This window comes from Carcharodon carcharias, chromosome 12 (assembly GCF_017639515.1).
Source record: "Carcharodon carcharias isolate sCarCar2 chromosome 12, sCarCar2.pri, whole genome shotgun sequence".
Classification (NCBI taxonomy): domain Eukaryota; kingdom Metazoa; phylum Chordata; class Chondrichthyes; order Lamniformes; family Lamnidae; genus Carcharodon; species Carcharodon carcharias.
The window spans coordinates 52,955,258-52,974,921 of NC_054478.1; the positions used below are offsets into that span (position 1 = coordinate 52,955,258).

The 19,664-nt window shown below is 43.3% G+C and overlaps 1 protein-coding gene across 1 annotated transcript in view; it reads left to right on the top strand.

Annotated features, from left to right (window-relative positions):
* LOC121284675 (inactive dipeptidyl peptidase 10-like) overlaps positions 1–19,664 on the top strand; it is an 864,551-nt gene that overhangs the window by 94,635 nt on the left and 750,252 nt on the right. Inside the window, exon 2 of the mRNA XM_041200234.1 lies at positions 4,576–4,690. Within this exon, the coding sequence (XP_041056168.1) occupies positions 4,576–4,690 (115 nt within the window). The remainder of the gene's footprint in view (positions 1–4,575; positions 4,691–19,664) is intronic.

The following is a 19,664-nucleotide window of genomic DNA, read 5'->3' on the forward strand; positions in this document are numbered from 1 at the left end:
TAATGCCCCCTTACTAAAATTGGCTGATTGCTATGCTTAGGTTTCATCAGTGGGCCCAGTGGCTGCCAATTAAAATATTAGTTAATATTATGCAAAATCAATCTTTACTTTGGAACAAAAGAGATTTTGTGACCGATACTGGCAACTCAGCAGTAAATTGACCCAAATGATTTTCCTACTGGGTCTGTTTAATGCAAACTAGACAGTTCACTGAAGTGTGTTGGTGTAGCATGTTCAACATTTTTGTTATTACGAAGAAGTAAATTTTATTGCGTGACCTGGGTGTGTCTGACCATAACAATTCCTCCTCATGTTCTCCTTATTGAGGAATAAAGCAACTTAATGGTTTGAATGAAGCTTTGCATTACTTGTGTTGCATTTAGAGAAAAGACATGGAAATACGATTCAGGTCACAGAGGTTCTGTTGTAACCCAAGCCCCAATATTCTGAAAATAGATATTAGCCAGTGTAACTATGATAAAAGCTTAGGCTGATTTTATGAGAGTGATTGATGCCACTGGACTCAAGACTCTACAGCGGACCCAAATTAATAGGAGACATTGTACACTTCCCTAGGATGGCCCCAAGAGTTTTGCAAACAACAAATTTCTTTTTAAGTAAAGTCTCTATTGTTAAGTAGGCAGGTGTGGCAGCTATTTTGCATACATCAAGGTCCCATAAGCAGCATTAAGATAGTGACTAATCAGTTTCTTTGGTGATGTTAGTTGAGGGTTAAAATTTATATTATGGGCAGAATTTTTCGCTCATCGGGCGAGCGCGCACCCGACCTGACTGAGCATAAGATGGCATCAGGCGACTGTCCCGATGTCATCATGCACGTGCGCGATATTTCGGTCAGCGAGCCCGCGCCGGAGTCGGCAGCACGGCCACCAACAATTAAAAGGCCTATTGAGGTCATTAAAGGGGTAATTAAATGAAATTTTTTGCTGTGTGTCCAACCTTGCGGTTGGCGGGCAGGCAAAAAGGCCAATCGGCCTCTGCGTCCTTCAGGAAAACTCATCCACGGGCGGGATGAGGTTTCCAACAGCAAATGAAAATAAAATAAAAATTTTTAAATTTAACTAATAACATGCCCCTGCTCAAGTGGCAGAGTCACATGACGGGACATGTTTTATAATATTTTAAAAATCTTTTTTTTATTTTGAAAAACGTTCATCTCCCTGAGGCAGCTCTGTGCCTCAAGGAACTTTTCCAGCGCACACCCGCAAGCATGCACAAAGTTTGTGCTCGCCCTCCTCCCCCCACCCCGCTCCGCCACCACCACCACCCCCACACAGGCAGTGCTGAGGGCTTATGTTCCATCTATGGCACCATGGTAAACAAAACAATATCACATTGCTCCACAGACCAGAGCCACAGTACAGTATATTGTTTTTAGGGTTTCTGTGAATATCTGATAAAGCCTTGTGGTAATCTAAATTATTCACTTGGTGGAATTTTTTTTTAAGCTGAATTTGTAATCTCTACTTAGTGACATAGTATCAACCAAAATAATTCTAAAAGTAGGTCCTGAAATTCCTCGGGACACAGCAGTGCCCTCCCACCATTTTAGCCTAACTGCATCTCTGGTATCTGACTGGCATATGTGGCTAAATACTCCAACATTTTTCTGGAAAAGCCCCCATCATTAATGCTACCCTTTTTGACCTCTTATGTGGCTGTGTCCTAAACAAAAAATACAGCCATTTCTTTGGGAACCTTGGTTGTTTCACTATCATGGAACCCATCATTTTGGGCCTAACTATGGCCTAAATTTTGGCTGCTATGCCCCAGCTCACTTGGCTCAGAGATACACTGCTTCACGAGCGAGTCAGTGGAGCAAGAACTCCTAATGTACAAAATCCATACTCCTGACACTACACCCAATGACACATGCCATGTACAGGACTTGCAAAAATTCCAAAAGCAATGAGTTTTAGCTTTTCTGAGAAGCTATTCTGGTAATTCAGCAGAATTGCAATGGGAGACAAACAAAAATACTGAAAAATTTTGTAACCTAGTATTTAATTTACTCCAACAAAAAAATAAGAAATACATATATATTTAATTATGCTGAATTGTACATTATAAAATTTCTATATAGTTTTGAAAAATACCTTTAAAAACCTCAAGGCTTGGAAGAATAAGTCTGAGATACATTATAATGACCTGTAACTATAATTTGGAATATAAATCTACACTGGTCGTCATAACTTATTCTTAGCTTTAAAACTAAGTCAGTGAAGAATGTTGGATAACATTAATCAATTGAAAAGATGGATTTAATGATGCTTAATATAATTAGTTCTAGTGATGTTGAAGGCAGCATAGTTATTAGAGTAGGCTTGTATAATGTACATTAGGAATGTTTGCATTTTGATCATTTTCTTCCAAGTGAATTTACAAAAGAAAGAAAATAGTTCCAGCGATTATATAAAAATGATTGAGGCAAGTGATTTGTTATCACTCAAATCCACTCAAAAACAATTATTTTTTTAATCAAAATTTCAGAAGCACAGAAGGAGGTAATTCATCCCATTGTGCCAGCTCTTTGAAAGAGTTATCCAATTAGTCCCACTCCCTTGTGCATTCTCCATAGCTTGCATTTAATTCTTCTGGAACTCTTTATGCAAAATTGTACTCTGACAAATCACATTACATGGAATAATTGTTGAAATTCATGGAAAGTGTCATATGATGTTATGCTGTACCAAATTACTTGACCTAATATTGATTAATATATTAAAAACTTTCCTACCAACTTTTTGTATCATTAATTTCTCATTCCATATTTTTAAATGGTAACCACCAATGTAAATTTGTAATGCTGTAATTACATCTTTCCAACAGTGTGGCACTACAGCAGGAGGCAATAAATACACTGTGACAATAGATGTGGACACAGGAGCTTGGAATGTTTGGAATACAAAAGTGAATGCAAAATGCATGATTTTAAATGACTGTCTGGATCATGCATGTCTGACCTGGTCCATATATTCTCCATATGCTAATCCCACTTCCTGTCGACTGCATTTGATCCATGTAAAACTCCCAATAACAGCTCCATTGCATTGTATGCAAAGTGGTACCTTCACATATCAATTTCAGTTTATTTTTGTACCCTCTACTTAAGTAGTTGAATTGAGTGTAAATCCCATATTGATTAAATTGTACATCAACCTGTGAATTTCTCAGTAGCTCAGTTTAAAGTTTATTAAGTATGCGAACAGACTTCTATGTATTTAAGGTACACAGCTGACCAAAGCAATTTTTTTCTGCACCCTCTGCAATATGACAAGATCACATGTTTCAGTGTGCTTCTAGTGGTATTGATTCCTTTCATAAATCTACAGGGGCACAAGTTATATTATTCACCCACTGACCACTCATGGGTGATAAATGTAACCCTATATATGTAGTTTATTGTTTTTAAGTGCATAGAAATAAATTAACAGTGTCTACAGATTTATAGATAGAGGTGACCTGATTATATTTGGGCAGCTTTATGACACATAACTGTTTATGTGACTCAGTGTCAAATTTAGTTTGATAATGCCCCTGTGAAGCACTCTGGGATATTTCACTGCTTTAAAGATGCTATAGAAATACATGTTTAGAAATTTAATTTTTGAATGTTCTTCTAGTTCTTCTCAGTTATTGTGGTGGTATTACGTCAAAGCATATATGCCAATTAATGAAACATGTAGTGCTACTGAGAACAGGAATAATCTAAGACTACAAGAAGACTGAATCATACCCCTGTTTATAATGAACAGAATTATTCAGAACTGGTATTGCATGGTATCCATGTTATTCATAGGGATTAGGTAAAGGTCATTCAGAGTTGTGCTTTACCAAGATACTTTCTAAAAGATATATAATGTGTGTATAATTTGGAACTGATAAAGCCAGTATAGGATATTAAAACTTGTGGCTTATGAAAATGTGACTCAAATTATGTTGAAGGAAACATCCTTAAAATTGCGATTGAGATTTCTGTTGAAATTTTGCTCTGTTTTTCTTGCTACCTGTTTTCTTAGAAATGTTGCTTTGTTCCACTGAATTTCCCTTTACAGTCAAAGTGGTCTGTAAACGCACATTTCTCCAAAATCAAGAAAACAACCCTTTATATTGTGATTGAACTCCTCAATGTATAGAGTTTGAATGCTCTTAGAAAAGTGCTCCTTGTCAATAACTTAGGAAAGGTTTTCAGGACCAATCCCGCCCTGCAGAGTGAGCCAGTGTATCAGTTTTGGATGGATTAAATAGCCTTGTTTCTGTTAGATTGGATTCATCACCATTAATAAGCACAAATAACTTAAAGGCAAGAAAAATCTAATCATTGTTATAAATTTAGTGCTTAAAGAAATCAAACAGTTGTGAAAAGCAAGAAGACATTTCAATCTTAGCTTGCCCTGAAGTGTGTGTGCAATTTGAATAATTAAATAAATATGAAAATCATTATGATGATCAACTCTGCAATGAGTTCTTAATGCTTGTGTTATTCACATTGTGAATAATATGTTATGATTATGAAATTTCAGTGATAAAACATATTATTTTTACTTTTTGTAGGAGATAGGAGGTGCAAGCCCTCCCCAAAGAAACTGGAAGGGAATTGCCATTGCCCTGCTGGTGATCCTTGCTGTGTGCTCTCTCATCACCATCTCGGTCATCCTCTTAACCCCAGGTAAACAACATATCCACTCATATATCATCCTAGCTGAAAGTGCTAAATAGATAATTTGATTCATTTAATTCTACTAATAATAATTAAGAATCTTTGGGGGTGGTGGGGGGGAATAAAGTTCCTGGTTGCTTCATTGTACGTTGTAGCAGTTGCCTTCATAGCAATAATATTGGAGTGAGGTTCCATTAACAGAAGTACTTGACATGTAATATGATGTATCCTAGTGAAGAACTGAACTGACCTGGAAAGACACTTTTCTAATGTTTTCAATATACATTGTACATTTCAGCACCCACATCTGCAATGTTTCACAGTAGGGACCTTACAGTAGGGCTTTTGCAGCTACTTTGATACTGTTACAGATTGTATTTGTTGCAGTCCCCTGAGGCCACACCATTAGCTCTGCTGTATCACTCGTAAAATCTTTTCACAGCATTGTCACTATTTCTCCAACAAGCTAACATTCTTTCTCAGCATCACACTACAAATAAGTTTCACTTGATTTGGTATGTGGTCTTTCTGCTGGGAGCGCAATCACCTGTGGATATACAATTAGCTTTACCAGAGCAGTTCCAAATTCTATGATGTGCTGTATTTTGCTTTTAACTCTTTTAGTTATTGAAAAAAAAACCTCTCAATTTAAATAAAATGTGTTCCATCAAATTTACAGTGCATCCAGATCATTGATCAATAGCCTTGGCTGCTGAAAGGAAAATTGATATATTCCTCAGTTGCAAGAACTGAGCTTTCTTTTGGCCAAGCTTAATTGGACCCAAATCTATGCTCACCTTTGTTAGGCATTGTCCTATTTGCTGACATCCTCACTTATATGGTTTTAAAGACTGTGTCATTATCAGCATAAGCTCTGCATGTCTAAACTTAATGCAGCATTATTACGAAGTACAAATGTCGGCTAAGACTTGGGCCTGAAATTTGGCGTTGGCGAGCAGGGTGCGGGGCCCGCTCGCCAACATGTAAAATGACGCGGGATGATGTTGGTGGGAACCCCCGATGTCATCTCGCCCCATTTAAATTTTCAGGAAGGCGGGGGCGCAGCCAAATCAGCTGCCGGCCCACCGACCTGTCAATGGCCAATTGAGACCATTGACAGAGTCATTTAAACAATTAAAGGATCTGCCCTTCCAACCTTAAGGTTGGCAAGCAGGCCAGGAGCCCCAGCGGGCAATAGAAAAAGCATGAAACCTCATCCACTGGTGGGGTGAGGTTTCATGTAGGGATTTAAGAAGTTTAATAAACTTATAATGTAAATTATGAACATCTCCCATCTCATGTGACATTGTGACATGAGGGGGACAGGTTAGGGATTTTTCTTTCTAATTTTCATATTTTTAGCAGTGAAAGCAATCTCCCTGAGGCAGCACTTAGCCGCATGGAGATGTACGCTCTTTCATGCACATATGTGAAAGAGCGCACTCTTACTTTTAGGGAATTCCCCCCTGCCTGCACAGGAAGCGCATAGCGCTTCCCATCGGACATCACGCTGAGCGGGCCTTAGTTGGACCGCCCATGTAAAATGGCGGCGGGGCCCCCTTCTCCAGTGGAGATCGGCTCCCTGCCCGCCGGAGATTGGGTCGGGCCTGCCCGGCCGAAAGGCAGAAAATTCTGCCCTTGGAGTTGAAGTAACAGACTGAATTTTCAAGCCTCCTGCCCAGCAGAAACAGGAGATAGCTCCACAAAAATGGAAGGCAAAAATCATTAAGGCAAAAGCAGAATACTGCGGATGCTGACAATCTGAAACAAAAACAAAAATTGCTGGAAAATCTCATCAGGTCCAACAGCATCAGTGGAGAGGAAGACAGGGTTAACGTTTTGAGTTTGAATGACTCTTCATCGGAACTAAAGAGAAATAGAAATGTGGTGAAATATAAGCTGTTTAAGGAGGGTGGGACAGGTGAAGCTGGATAGAGGGGCAGTGATAGGTTGGGGCAAAGGAGAGATTGCCAAACAAGTCATAGGAAAAAGGTCAAAGAGGTGTTGATGGTGGTGATATTAGCTAAAGTGTGCTAATGGTGACATTAAGGGTAGAAAGCAGGATGAGCAAGTGACTGATGTCCCTATTGGGCATGGGGTGGGGAGAAGGAATCGAAATAGGTTAAAAAGTGGGGATAAAACAATATGGAAATAAATTGTAAAAATAATAATAGAAATAAGTGGGAAAAGAAAAAAATATATATATATATAAAAAATATATAATAATTATTAGAAAAGGGGATGAAAAAAGGGGTGAGGAAGGAGGACAGAGTTCATGATGTGAAGTTGTTGAACTCAATGTTAAGTCCGGAAGGCTGTAAAGTGCCTAATCGGGAGATGAGGTGCTGTTCCTCCAGTTTGCTTTGAGCTTCACTGGAACTATGCAGCAGGCCAAGGGTGGACGTGTGGACATGAGACCAGGGTGGTGTGTTGAAATGGCAAGTGACTGGAAAGTCTGGGTCATGCTTGTGGACAGACTGAAAGTGTTCCGCAAAGCGGTCACCCAGTCTGCGTTTGGTCTCTCCAATGTAGAGGAGACCGCACTGGGAGCAGCAAATGCAGTAGACTAAATTGAGGGAAGTGCAAGTGAAGCACTAATTCACTTGAAAGGAGTGTTTGGGCCCTTGGACGGTGAGGAGGGGGGAAATAAAGGGCCAAGTGTTGCACCTTCTGCAGTTGCATGGGAAGGTGCTGTGGTAGGGGGTTTAGGTGTTGGGGGTGATGGAGAAGTGGACCAGGGTGTCCCGGAAGGAACGGTCCCTACAGAATGTTGACAGAGGCGGTGAAGGGAAGCTGTGTTTGGTGGCATCATGCTGGACTTGTGGAAATGGCGGAGGATCCTTTGAATGCGGAGGCTGGTGGAGTGATAAGTGAGGACAAGGGGGATAAGGGAGATCCCATCATGGTTCTGGGAGGGAGAGGAATGTGTGAGGGCAGATGTGCGGGAGATGGGTCGGACACGGTTGAGGGCCCTGTCAACCACCGTGGGTGGAAAACCTCAGTTACGGGAGGAGGAAGACATGTCAGAAGAACTGTTTTGGAAAGTGGCATCATCGGAACTGATGCGATGGAGGCGAAGGAACTGAAAGAATGGGATAGAGTCCTTACAGGAAGCGGGATGTGAAGAGCTGTAGTTGAAGTAGCTGTGGGAGTCGGTGAGCTTGTAATGATGATTGGTGGATAGTCTATCACCAGAAATTGAGACAGGGAATTCAAGGAAGGGAAGGGAAGTGTCAGAGATGAACCATGTGAAAGTGATAGAGGGGTGGAAATTGGAAGCAAAATTAATAATTTTTTCTAGGTTCAGATGAGAGCATGAAGCAGCAACGAAGCAGTCATCAATGTACTGGGGAAAGAGTTGTGGGAGGGGGCCTGAGTAGGACTGGAACAAGGAATGTTCCACATACCCCATAAAGAGACAGGCATAGCTGGGGCCCATGCGGGTACCCATGGCCACACCTTTTATTAGGAGGAAGTGAAACAAGTTTAAAGAGAAATTGTTCAGTGAGAAAACAAAGTTCAGCCAGACAGAGGAGAGAGTTGGTGGATGGGGATTGTTCGGGCCTCTGTTCAAGGAAGACGCAGAGAGCCCTCAGACCATGCCAGTGGGGGATGGAGGTCTAGAGGGATTGGACGTCCATGGTGAAGAGGAGGCGGCTGGAGCCAGGGAACTGGAAATTGTTGATATGATGTAGAGCATCAGAGGAATTGTGGTTGTAGGTGGGAAGGGACTGGACAAGGGGAGAGAGAATGGAGTCAAGATAGCAAGAAATGACTTCCATGGGGCAGGAACAAGCTGACATGATTGGTCTGCCAGGACAGTCCTGTTTGTGGATTTTGGGTAGGAGATAGAAGTGGGCCGTCCGAGGTTGGGAGACTATGAGTTTGGAAGCTGTGGAGGGAAGATCTCCAGAGGAGATGAGGTCAGTGAGAGTCCTGAAAATAATGGCTTGCTGTTCAGTGGTAGGGTTATGGTCCAGGGGAGGCAGGAGGAAGTGTCTGCGAGTTGGCACTCAGCCTCTTCGAGTTAGAGGTCAGTACGCCAGACAACAACAGCACCACCCTTGTCAACAGGTTTGATAACAAAGTCAGGGTTGGACCTGAGAGAATGGAGTGCAGCAAGTTCAGAAGGAGACAGGTTAGAGTAGGTGAGAGGAGCAGAGAAATTGAGATGACTGATGCTACGCCGACAGTTCTCAATGAAAAGATCAAGAGCAGGGTAAGAATCCAGAGGGAGGGGTCCAGGTGGAGGGAGAATATTGTAGGTGGGTGAAATGATCCGTTGAATGGGCGAGGACTCCTGCCCAAAGAAGTGAACACGGAGACGAAGGCGGTGGAAGAAGAGTTCAGCATCGTGCCAAGCCTGGAAATCATTGAGGTGAGGGCGCAAGAGTATGAAACTGAGTCCTTTGCTGAGCACTGAACATTCAACATCAGAGAGGGGAGGGTCAGTGGGAATGGTGAATACATGGCCAGAACCCGGAATGGGGTCAGAGGGATGTGCAGGGGTGGATGGGCATTGGTGTTGATGAGTTGTTGGAGCTTGCCATTCCTTAGCACCTGAAAGAAAAGGACAAAGTTTCTTGTTGAGGCGTCAGATGAGACAAATAATAAAATGAAACTGGGGGCAAGGACAGCTTAGAGATAGGGTGAGTCGGTGCTACTGGATGGAGGGGTCAAGTGTGTTCATTTGGTGGTGCATGGCACTGAGTGCGGATCTCAGGATGTGACGAGAACAGCAGTCTGAGGAGCGCTGTATGCCCCGGAGATACCTATAATCCTGGGTGGGTTCGAAACATGAGAGATGGAACTTCAGTTGGAATCCACGTGAGGTGACAGGGAGACAGTCGGAGACAGGCAAAAATCATTGTTGCCCTCAGTGTGATCTTAGCAAAGGTCTCCACAGCTGACTGCAGACCCCTCGGTCAGGCAGTAGACCCATTCAAAGTGTTTGATGAGGTTCTATGACATGTAGAATCCTGATGCCATTTTCAGACCAAACTGGTCAAAGCATGCACAGCTCATGTTCTGACCAGCATTAGCCTTGCCATACAGCAGTCTTACACTTTCTTTCTTGTTTTTGTGAAGCCAGGATAAATTTTCTAGGGTCAGCCAATTGGGCTATTCAACAATCCTCCGCTCAAGAGAACAGGATTTCCTCCCACCTCCTCTCATTTCTTACCTACCTTCTTGCAGCCTAGAGGCCACCTGTGCTGCCCAGTAATTCCCCTAGTGAGCTTGCCCCCAGGTGCTCAAACTCCAGGTGCAAGTCACTGTCCAAATACTAATGAGGCCAAGCCCTTCGAATGGATTGAGCCTCCTTGCAGGATTAGCAGGTGCCTCAATGGCATGTTCCATTAGCCAGCTCCCCAAAGTCCGTTCAAGAAAAAAACCCACACCAACATTTTATCTATGATACGATAGCCTACAAGGTTACAAATTAAATCCAGAGGCTTAAGCTAATGATTGCAGATCTGAGTTCATATCCCACATCAGCAGCCTGGGGAATTTACACTCAGTTAATAAATATAAACCTGTATTTGAAAAAAAAAGCTAGTATCATAATGGGGACCATGAGACTACAGGATTATTGTTAAAAATCTGTCCTTAGTGAAGGAAAGTTGGTGCCTTTACCTTGTCTGGCCTATATGTGACTCCAAACCTACAGCAATGTGGATGAGTCTTAGGTCTGGATTTTTACTCCTTAGTCGGGTAGCACAAGTTGAGAAACTTCCTGGTTGGCGGCACCTGCCTCAGGAAAAAGTGCCCCGAATGTCAGGGTTTTCTCTCTGGGGGAGCAGATGCTAGTTGGAACCTGCCCCGACGCCCCCAGACACAGATTGGAAGCGACCATATGGGCTGCCGAGTGCCGAGGAGGACTGTTTAAAAGGCCCACTTCAGTTCTCTGGAACTTCATCCCAGTTAAACATTAGGCCCTCTGGCCCTCACCCCCACCCACTCTCCATGCCATACATGTCAACTCATGCCAATCCAAGGCCCCCACCCCCAATTGTCTCTTGTACTCTCCATGCCAACCTATGCCCCCATTCACCCCCAATATTGCCTCATATATTCCATGCCAACTCAAGCACCAAACCCATCCTCAAGGCCCCTTACAGCCATTATGCCAACCTAATGCCAGCTCATGACCCACATCCGTCTCCATGGACCTTTATAGCCCCTATGTCAATTTAGTGCCAAGTTATTCTCTCACTCACAACTCCTTGTCCTTACATCCTCCATGTCAATTCAAAAGTTGAGTATTCTGTGATGAATAACACATTTCCCGATTCTCCAAAGCCTTTCCATCACAGGTCAGGAATGTGATGGAATACTCTCCTCTTGCTTGGATGACTGTTGCTACACCAACACTCAAAAAGCTCATTCACTCCCTTCACCACCATCTATATGATGCACTGAAGCAACTTGTCAAGGCTTCTTCGATAGCACCTCACAAATTTGCAACCTTCACCACCTAGAAGGACCAGGGCAGCTGGTGCACAGGGATAATAATACCAGCAAGTTTCCCTCCATATTGTGCACCACCCTGTCTTGGAAATATTTTAGCTCCTGGAACTGCTTCCTGAAGAGCACTATGGGTGTACTTTCAAACTGCAGTGGTTCAAGAAGTCAGCTATAAGGGTGTTACCTCAAAATCCTCTTACTCAATAGTAATTTGTTCTTTTGAGACTTTGATCATACAGGCAATAAGAGATAATCTAGTGGAGTAACTCAGGAAACATTTACAAAGCAACCAAAGTGATATTTAACAAAGCTAGGCAGTGACTTTACTGGCTTAATGCAGTTCTTGCTCCACAATTCAGTTTAGGGCATGAGGTGACACATGGTCTTCTCTTTTTCTCTGACTCTTGAGTGTTATGATCTTCTGCTCCAGCTGGAAAGCAGTCTTCAGTTCAGTTTTCAAATTCAGCATGTTTGATAGCTCAAACCTTGTGCTTTTTAGTTCTTTTGAAACTATTTTGTGGATGGCTTCTCCTGTTTATAGATTCTGATTCGTTTAGGTGGTGGATGATTATCTATTGTATTAGTTATTCATAGGGCCATCTCTCTCATTGTAACCTCTCCTGTTGTCTTATTAAATTTTGTGAATTCCCACTGAGATAACAGGCCTTAAAGGTAGTTTCTGCATCTGCTTTTAATATCAGCATTTGCTTATTCGAGATAAGAGAGTGTGGTGTCTGGCACAACTGATTAACATTTAGGCTCAGTAACCCAGATGCTTAATTAACGCCTAGGTGTCTTGTAGAGCACTTATCTCCCTGTGCTTTGTACAACTTAATTAAAATATTGTAAAAAAGTGCAGAGTGGTGCACAGTCTAATAGAAATTACAAAGTTACGGAGGTTACATAAAGTCTATATAAATACATACAAAAATCAGTGCCTAAAGATGACAGGTGTGTTAAACTTAAGGTACCGAATTACAGATACAAGATGTAGCCTAATACATTAGAGGTTCATAAAGAATACAAGTCACAAAAACTATATAGCTATGAAAACCGATTACAGAACTCAACTCTATACTTACAAAGACAAAGATGGTTACATATTTACGAGTTAAAAAGACTAAACTAGTTCTGACTAATTGTATAAAATTTTGCAGTTGTTTTACTTTACACAATTTTAACAGGGGCCTAGTCATGTGACTTACCTAGTGTCCTGTTTTGAATACAGTTCAGCAAAATATCGGGTTGAGTTAATTGATTAATATAGTTTGATTACTTGACCATTACCATAACCAAACTACAAACTAATTATCAAACCCAAACTTTTCTGTACCACCTTCCTAATGTCGTTTAGGGATGGGCAATAATTGTGGACCATGCCAGCAATGTCCACATCCCAATAATGAATAAAAAAAATTCCAACTCATTTTGATTATTATTATATTAAACCAAACCCCGTTGGATGTTAATTAATCAGAACGGATACAATACAAAAAGAGTTAACATATAAAGAATAAACTATAATAATTGTTTCTGTAGACAGTCTGGTATAATTTATGAAATAAGTTATGTATAATTTCATTTTCCAATCCATGCTGATCCTCAAGCCGACGATCAGGCCTACACTTGGTGGGAGGAACAAAAATTGGTTTCATGCCGGCATGAAATCACAACCGATGGTTTCCGCCATGGCAGATCACAAATCATGCTAGAGGCTAGCATGAAACCAATTTGCATCCCACTGATGGGCAGGATGCAAAGTATGGCCTGACAGGAATCGTTGCCCCCACACCCGATTTACTGTTATACTGGCCGGCAAACACGCTGGTCCAGAACACATCTGGACAAGTGTGACATGCAAAAGTCAGGACTTACCTTTAGGGCCTCACTCAGATCGCAGGTATCCGAAGGGAAGATGATGCTGGCGACCTACAGCTACCGGACCCTGGAGGAACATGTGGACTGCACGTTGGGTGGATACTTATGCACATGGACTCACTGCAAAGAAGTTCTCTGAAGATGGGATGTCCCCATGTAGCAGCTTTGACTTCGCTGAGGCTTCAGATCTTCATGGACTTCGTTGAAGCTTTGGACCTACTTTGGGACTTAAGGGCTTTCACCATGGGCTTGCAGCATCTTCCAAGGAATTTACCATGGGCTTGTGCCATCTTCCAGGGCCCTCGCCATGGGCTGGCACCATCTGCTAGGGACGTTGCCATGGGTAGGTATGGATGAGCAGTAAAGGGGGGTGGGGGTGGGCAAGAGGAAGATCCAGGTGTGAGTATGGGAGGAAAGTGTTCTGGGGGGCTGAGGTTGGGAGTGGTAAGGGAGTGGGAGGGAGGTGTTAGGGAGGGATGGGTGAAATTCAGAGGGGGGTGGTGAAGGTGCTGGGAGTGAAGTTGGGACATGAGGGGGCAAAGGTGTTTGGGGGGCAAAGTTGGGAGGGGCAGGGAAGTGTAAGGGGGGGAGAAAAGTGTATGGAGGGGGGAAAGTGTATGCAGGAGGGAAGGTGTAAGGAATGTCCAGGCGAACATGCAAGTGAGGGGTCTGTCGAGCCAATATGAGCTTCCTGGGGAGTGAACTCAGGGAGAGTATGGTAGGATGGAATTGTGAGTGTAAGAGGGGGCACAGGGAGCAGGTAGGGTGGGAGGGTGAGGGTGCATCAGTACTGGTAGAAGGGGCAATGAGGGTGGTTGTTGGGGACATGAAGGCAAACATGGGCCTTGGGGGTGGGTAGGAGGACATCAGGGAGGTCAATGTCAGTGGAGGTGGGATTTTCACGAAGGTAGGGAATGTGCATGTTCACCTGGACATTCCTGAAGGAGAAGGATTCGGGCTGTAGGGTAATGGTGGGGAGGAAGAAGGTGGTGCCAGGAGGTCCACTGTGATGGGGGAAAGTACATGGGTGGCTGGGGGAGGGGAAAGGATGGGGAGCTTATCAGAAGCTTAATGACTACCATTTCACAGAAATCAAAAATGAGCAGAGCCTGGTGTTGGACGGGCATAGGTGCTGCATGGGAGTGCAATCCGTGAGTGGATGGAGATGCAGGTCAGCTTAGATGGACAACTGAAAGAGAGCCCAGCGGGCAGCACTGAAAATGCTCAGGACAGTGAGATCAGTGTGATGGATGAAGGTTAATGCATGTGTGGGAGAGTGCTTGCATGAGACTCCAAAAGGCCCCACCACACACAGTTCTCCATCCAGATATTCACCTTGGTCCAGCTTCATGCAACTGAACTGATCGTGTGGGGCGGGGGAGGATTCACAAAGCTTGTAAATGAAGCTGAAAGACAACATTATACATTATTCAATGAAAGTGAAAATATTTTCAGATTATAAAGTGAGAAAATATTGTTCACCCGCGGAACCACTTGTGATCAAAATTTCTTAACTTTTCTAGGCCTACCGCTTTTTCTAGGTGCTGCCCTGACATCCATAGCAGGGTGATGACAACCTGTGCACTGGTTGCCTCTGATGACTTTGACATGCGTCGTCTGGAGAGCTGAGGCCTCGAGGGCTCCTGCTTGCTTTGGCTGTCCTTCAGTGGGCCAGCTACTCCCTTTGCGGTGACAGAGGATGAGGTTGAGGGGGTCATAGGCAAAGGGGAGCAGACACCCTCTGAGATTCCCAAGTCGATGACCCAGGGGTGTCCAGCTGCCACTCCTCCACCCTTCGTGTGTCTGAGGACCCTGACCTGACTCCTTGAGAGGGCGGAGCACCTGGAACGATGTCGAAATGCCCCATTTCCCTCTCGCGTAGCCACTGAAGGAACTCACCATTGGCTACTGCAATGGAGTACATGTCTGTGTGCATCTCTGCACTCTGCTGGACCAGGGCCTTCATGGTGCCCGCCATCCTTCCCATGGCGACTTCTGTGCACACACATATGGTCACCACTTCATCAACAAGCTTGGCGGATGCACTCCTCTGACTCGTGTGCCACTCTGTAGAGGGTTTCCAACAGCTCTGCTTTATGTCACTCCACCTTCTGCTGACTCTCCACAACGAGTTGGAAGGCCGAATCCAGAGACTCCTCATCTGAATCAGACCTCACACATGCTTCTTTCCCCGCAGTCTTCCGAGTACTGGGGAGCTCGGCTGGACCTGCCTCTTCCTGCTGCGGCCTCGTGTCCACGCGGCGACCACCAGATTGTGAATCCGAGACTGCTCTGCATCTCGGTCTGGCTGAGATGTGTGTCTCTGCGCTGGTGGAGGGTGTGGGTAAGTGATGTGATGGGTCTTCCAGGCTTCTTATTTCAATGGAAGAGGTGTCTTGTTGGCTGGAGGTGAGAACCTGGGTGGAGCTAAGGGATTTGATGGCAGAAGGCACCAGTCACTTGGCAGAGCTCCCTGTGAACCAAAGTAGAGATAATTAGTGCATGGCAGCAGAGTCAAAAATAGGAGATAGAGCATTCACAGTTGTGTTGAGAGAGAAATGCTTTGGTGCAGGGTCCTCACATGGGTGTTTGCTACCAACCTCACCATTGCTGCAGGAACGGTCCACATCCTCACCAACCAGCATAAATGATCTCGATTGTTCCATGGCATGCTCCTTAAAATGAATGAGGGGCCTAATATCGGCCACTCCACCCCCTCCAGTCTGGGACCTCTCCCCTGTGTAGTGAACCAGCTTCTCCTGCATGAAAACAGCTGGAGAGAGTGTGAGCAGGCCATGGCAGATGATAAGGACCCGTGGAGTGTTTTTGTGATGAGCGTAGTCATGGACAGGATGAGGACGCGAGCTCCAGAGGATATGAGCCTGACAGACATGTGAGTGTGTGTGAGAGAGGTGTGAGATCCCTGTGGATGTTTGAAGGGTTTGGGAGTGTGTTGAGATTGGTGAGGTGGTTGACTTACCTTGGCGGAACGGATGAGATCGTTCATCATCCTTGCACTGGATGGCTGACCTCCCCTGTGTACTATTGGCGCTGACCCCACTGCCACCGCCTCCCAGGCCAGATTGGTGACTCTGGTGGACCTCCAGTGGACAGGGTTGGGGGGGGGGCGCGGGTAGAGGACATCTCGGCGGTCCTCAGCGGCGTCCAAAATGCACTCCAGTGAGACATCACTACATTTGGGGGCTGCCGCTTCCTGACTTTTGGGGCCACCCGTTGCTTGGAATAGTCGTGGTCTGTAGAAATTAAATAGGTTGTTCCCTAGTGCATTTTAAATATGGCACCCGGAACAAAGAAGCTCTGAGCTGACGACGTGGTGGGCAAATCTGAGACCATTGACCAGCGATCCATCGCGTTTCCCATGCATTCATTATTAATGAGGTAGGAGAATATGGCGCAAAATCTGAGGTCGGCAGGAAAAATGTTGTTTGCATGCTGGCCACTGTGCTTAGTACAATTCAGGGAAAACTCCACCCCATGTGCAACCTGTCCTCATAATTTAAGACTTGTTATCATTCAGGTTAATCTGCATTGTACTTCTGGCAGGTCAATACATCTTTCCACTTAGTACCTCAGCGATACTCCCTAAAAGTCTACAGATTTCCAAAGTAAAAAACAAGCCCCAGTTCTATAAGCCTATTCTCTAATAAATAATGATCCATAGACCAGGTGTTTTATCAGAGGTTAGTTTCCTTATGCCTTCCATGTATCATCTGACTTCATATAATCTCCAGAAAAGTAAGCAATGTCATGTTTTGTATCTATTGGCATTAGTTTTTGCAATTTGTAAGGTTTCGTTCTTGTTGGTCTCATATGCTGAACGTAAAGCAGGGAAATAGCTAAATTAAATAAATATACTTATAAGCATATTCATGTAACCTAGGGATTTCTCCAAAAATAAAGCACTGTAAAGTAATAAATAATTCATGAGTCCAAAGGTACAAATTAATTTAATGTATAAACTACAACAGAGCAGAAATTAACTTTCTCTGAATCAGGTTTCTAACGAGCCAAAAGATTTTTCCATGTTTTTTTTTAAAATGTAAGCAATTTCGTGGGGATGGAAAGATGAATTTCAGATATGATTAACAAATTGCATTCACATTAACATCATTTATGTAAATAAAAAATCTAAAGAAGCATTTCATATCCAAATTGAGTATAGATCATAAACTTGTGCATTACCTAATATGAGTATATATTATGCCTGGCAGATAGTGTTGTACAATGTATTAGAGAATCTGACATAAGTAAAATAGATAATCTCTCTAGTTATATTATGCATCCTGATAGTTATATTAAATGTTGTGCCTATATTTACAAAGGGCAGTTACTCAGAACCAGTAAAAATATAGGCGCATGAGCATAACTTCAAGCTGCAAGAAAAAATCTTAACAGATCTGTTATGTGCTCAACTTTAAAGAGAAGGAACTATTAAAGAATCAGAATAGTTTCTGGAAAAGGAGGTGTAGATCAGAATTTAATGTGGGTGAGAGGGTTATAGCCCATTAGTTTGAAACTGGTGGGAGCACCACACACTTTTCTCCAGGAGATCCAATGCTACTTAATTCCAATCAGGCACTTACCTGGGTAGCAGTTGGCTTCCCATCTAATTAAGCTCCCAGTAGGACAGAAATCCTTGCCCTGGGAGCTATTGGCCAATCAGAGGCTGCCAGCTCCCCAGTACCAGCAGCACCATCTAAAGCAGCGGCCACAGCTTGAATTATAGTAGGACCTACCATGAGGATTGCAAATGGATTCCATAGTATGGGTGGGATGGGTCACAGTGAGAGGGTCAACTGGTTTCCTGCAGGGACCCACCCCTTCTCAAGGCCAGGTCCCACAATCTGGCACATGGTGCATGTGAGAAAGAGTCACCCCCACCAACCCCCTTCCTCTCCCCTCTGCATTTTCCCAGCCTACCATGGGCCTGAATTTACCTGTGGTGGGCACAGGAGCAGTTGCAAAACGGAACGCCAACTGCAATTTGCCCCCAACCGCAATTTCATGCTGGCTGGTCAATTAACATCCAGCCAATGTGAAATGTGCACTGAAATGCTCAGCGCTGCCGGAATGGGGGCGGGAGGAGGGCGGCTGATGACATCACTGCGAGCATGGGTGAGCGCTGCAAGAGAGCTCCCTGAAGGCAGACAGCTGCTCAGAGAGCTGCAAGCCTTCAAATGATCAAATAAAGATTTTAAAAGCTGAAAAAAAATGTAGCTGCATTACAAGCAATCATCTGAAAATATAGCTGATAAAAATGTTGTCCATAGATATTTATTTTGATTTTATTTCATAACAGAAATTTCATCCCGCCCTTGGATGAGGTTCGATGAAAAATGAAAAGGCTGTCTGGCCGGTTTGCCCGTCCGCCAAACGTAAGGTTGGACGGGCCATGAAAATTTGGAGATAATTGTGCTGTCAATGAGCTTAACTGGCCTCTTAATTGTCGGCGGGCAGACTTTTGCGTGCGCCCGCTGAGCAAAAGATCATGCGAGTGCACAATGACATTGGGACGCTTGCCCAATGTCTTCTCGTGCGATTTTTTGCCCAATCTGGTCAGGCGTCTGCCTGCCTGCAGGATATAAAATTCAGCCCATGGAGTCCAACAGGGATCTTTGGAAGAGTTGTTGTCTCACACCATGTTGATTCATCGTTTGGATGAAGACATTGGGTGGTGAGATGGGAGGGGTGAATATTTGTAGATAACACAACAAATATTTGTTGGAGTTAGGACCTTAGTTGATAACAATAGAGAATTGTGCCGATGTCTGGCAGCCTGATTTCAATATTGACAAAAGTAGCATGATGAACTTGGGCAGGGGTAGTTCCAAGTATCTGTACTCCATGCAGGATTGCAAAGGTTAAGGCTGTTAAGTAGGAGATGGAGTTGTGGATATAGTTCAAGAATTGTTGACTGTCCATAACCAGTGATATTGCAAAAGTGAACAGGATGTTAAATAGATAACCAGGACAATTAAATTATATTAAAAAAATATAAAAGTAGAAGTATACTGTAATCCTTTCTTGGTCCAACTACATCTGGGAATACTGTGTCAAATGTTGGTCCCTGCATCTGGTGGGTGATATTGAGACGTGGAAATAAGTTCAAAGGAGGGTTATCTATTTTACTTGTATCCGATACTCTGATCCACATATAACACTTCATCTGCCAGACATATGTGTACCTCATATTAATTAAGGCACAGGTTTATAACTTAAAGCACAACTTTGTTATGAAAACATTTCTTTGGATTTTGGATTTGTGTAAATGATATTAATATGGAATGCAATTGGTTCAACTTACCTAAATTTCATCTTTTCATCCCCACAAAATTGTTACATTACTAAACATTTGGAAAATCTTTTGGATAGTTAGAAATCTAATTCGGAGAAAGTCAGTTTCTGCTCTGTCATAGTTTAAAAATTAGGAGTAATTTGTACCTTTGGGCTCTTTAGTTATTTGTGACATCACAATTTTTTTGAGAAATCACTCAGCTACCTTAATATGTTTACAAGAATATTATTTAATTTGGACATTTCCCTGCATAAAGTGCAACAAATCAGAAACACATGAACAAAATCTTAAAAATTTCATAAAATGCCAGAAGATACAAAACGT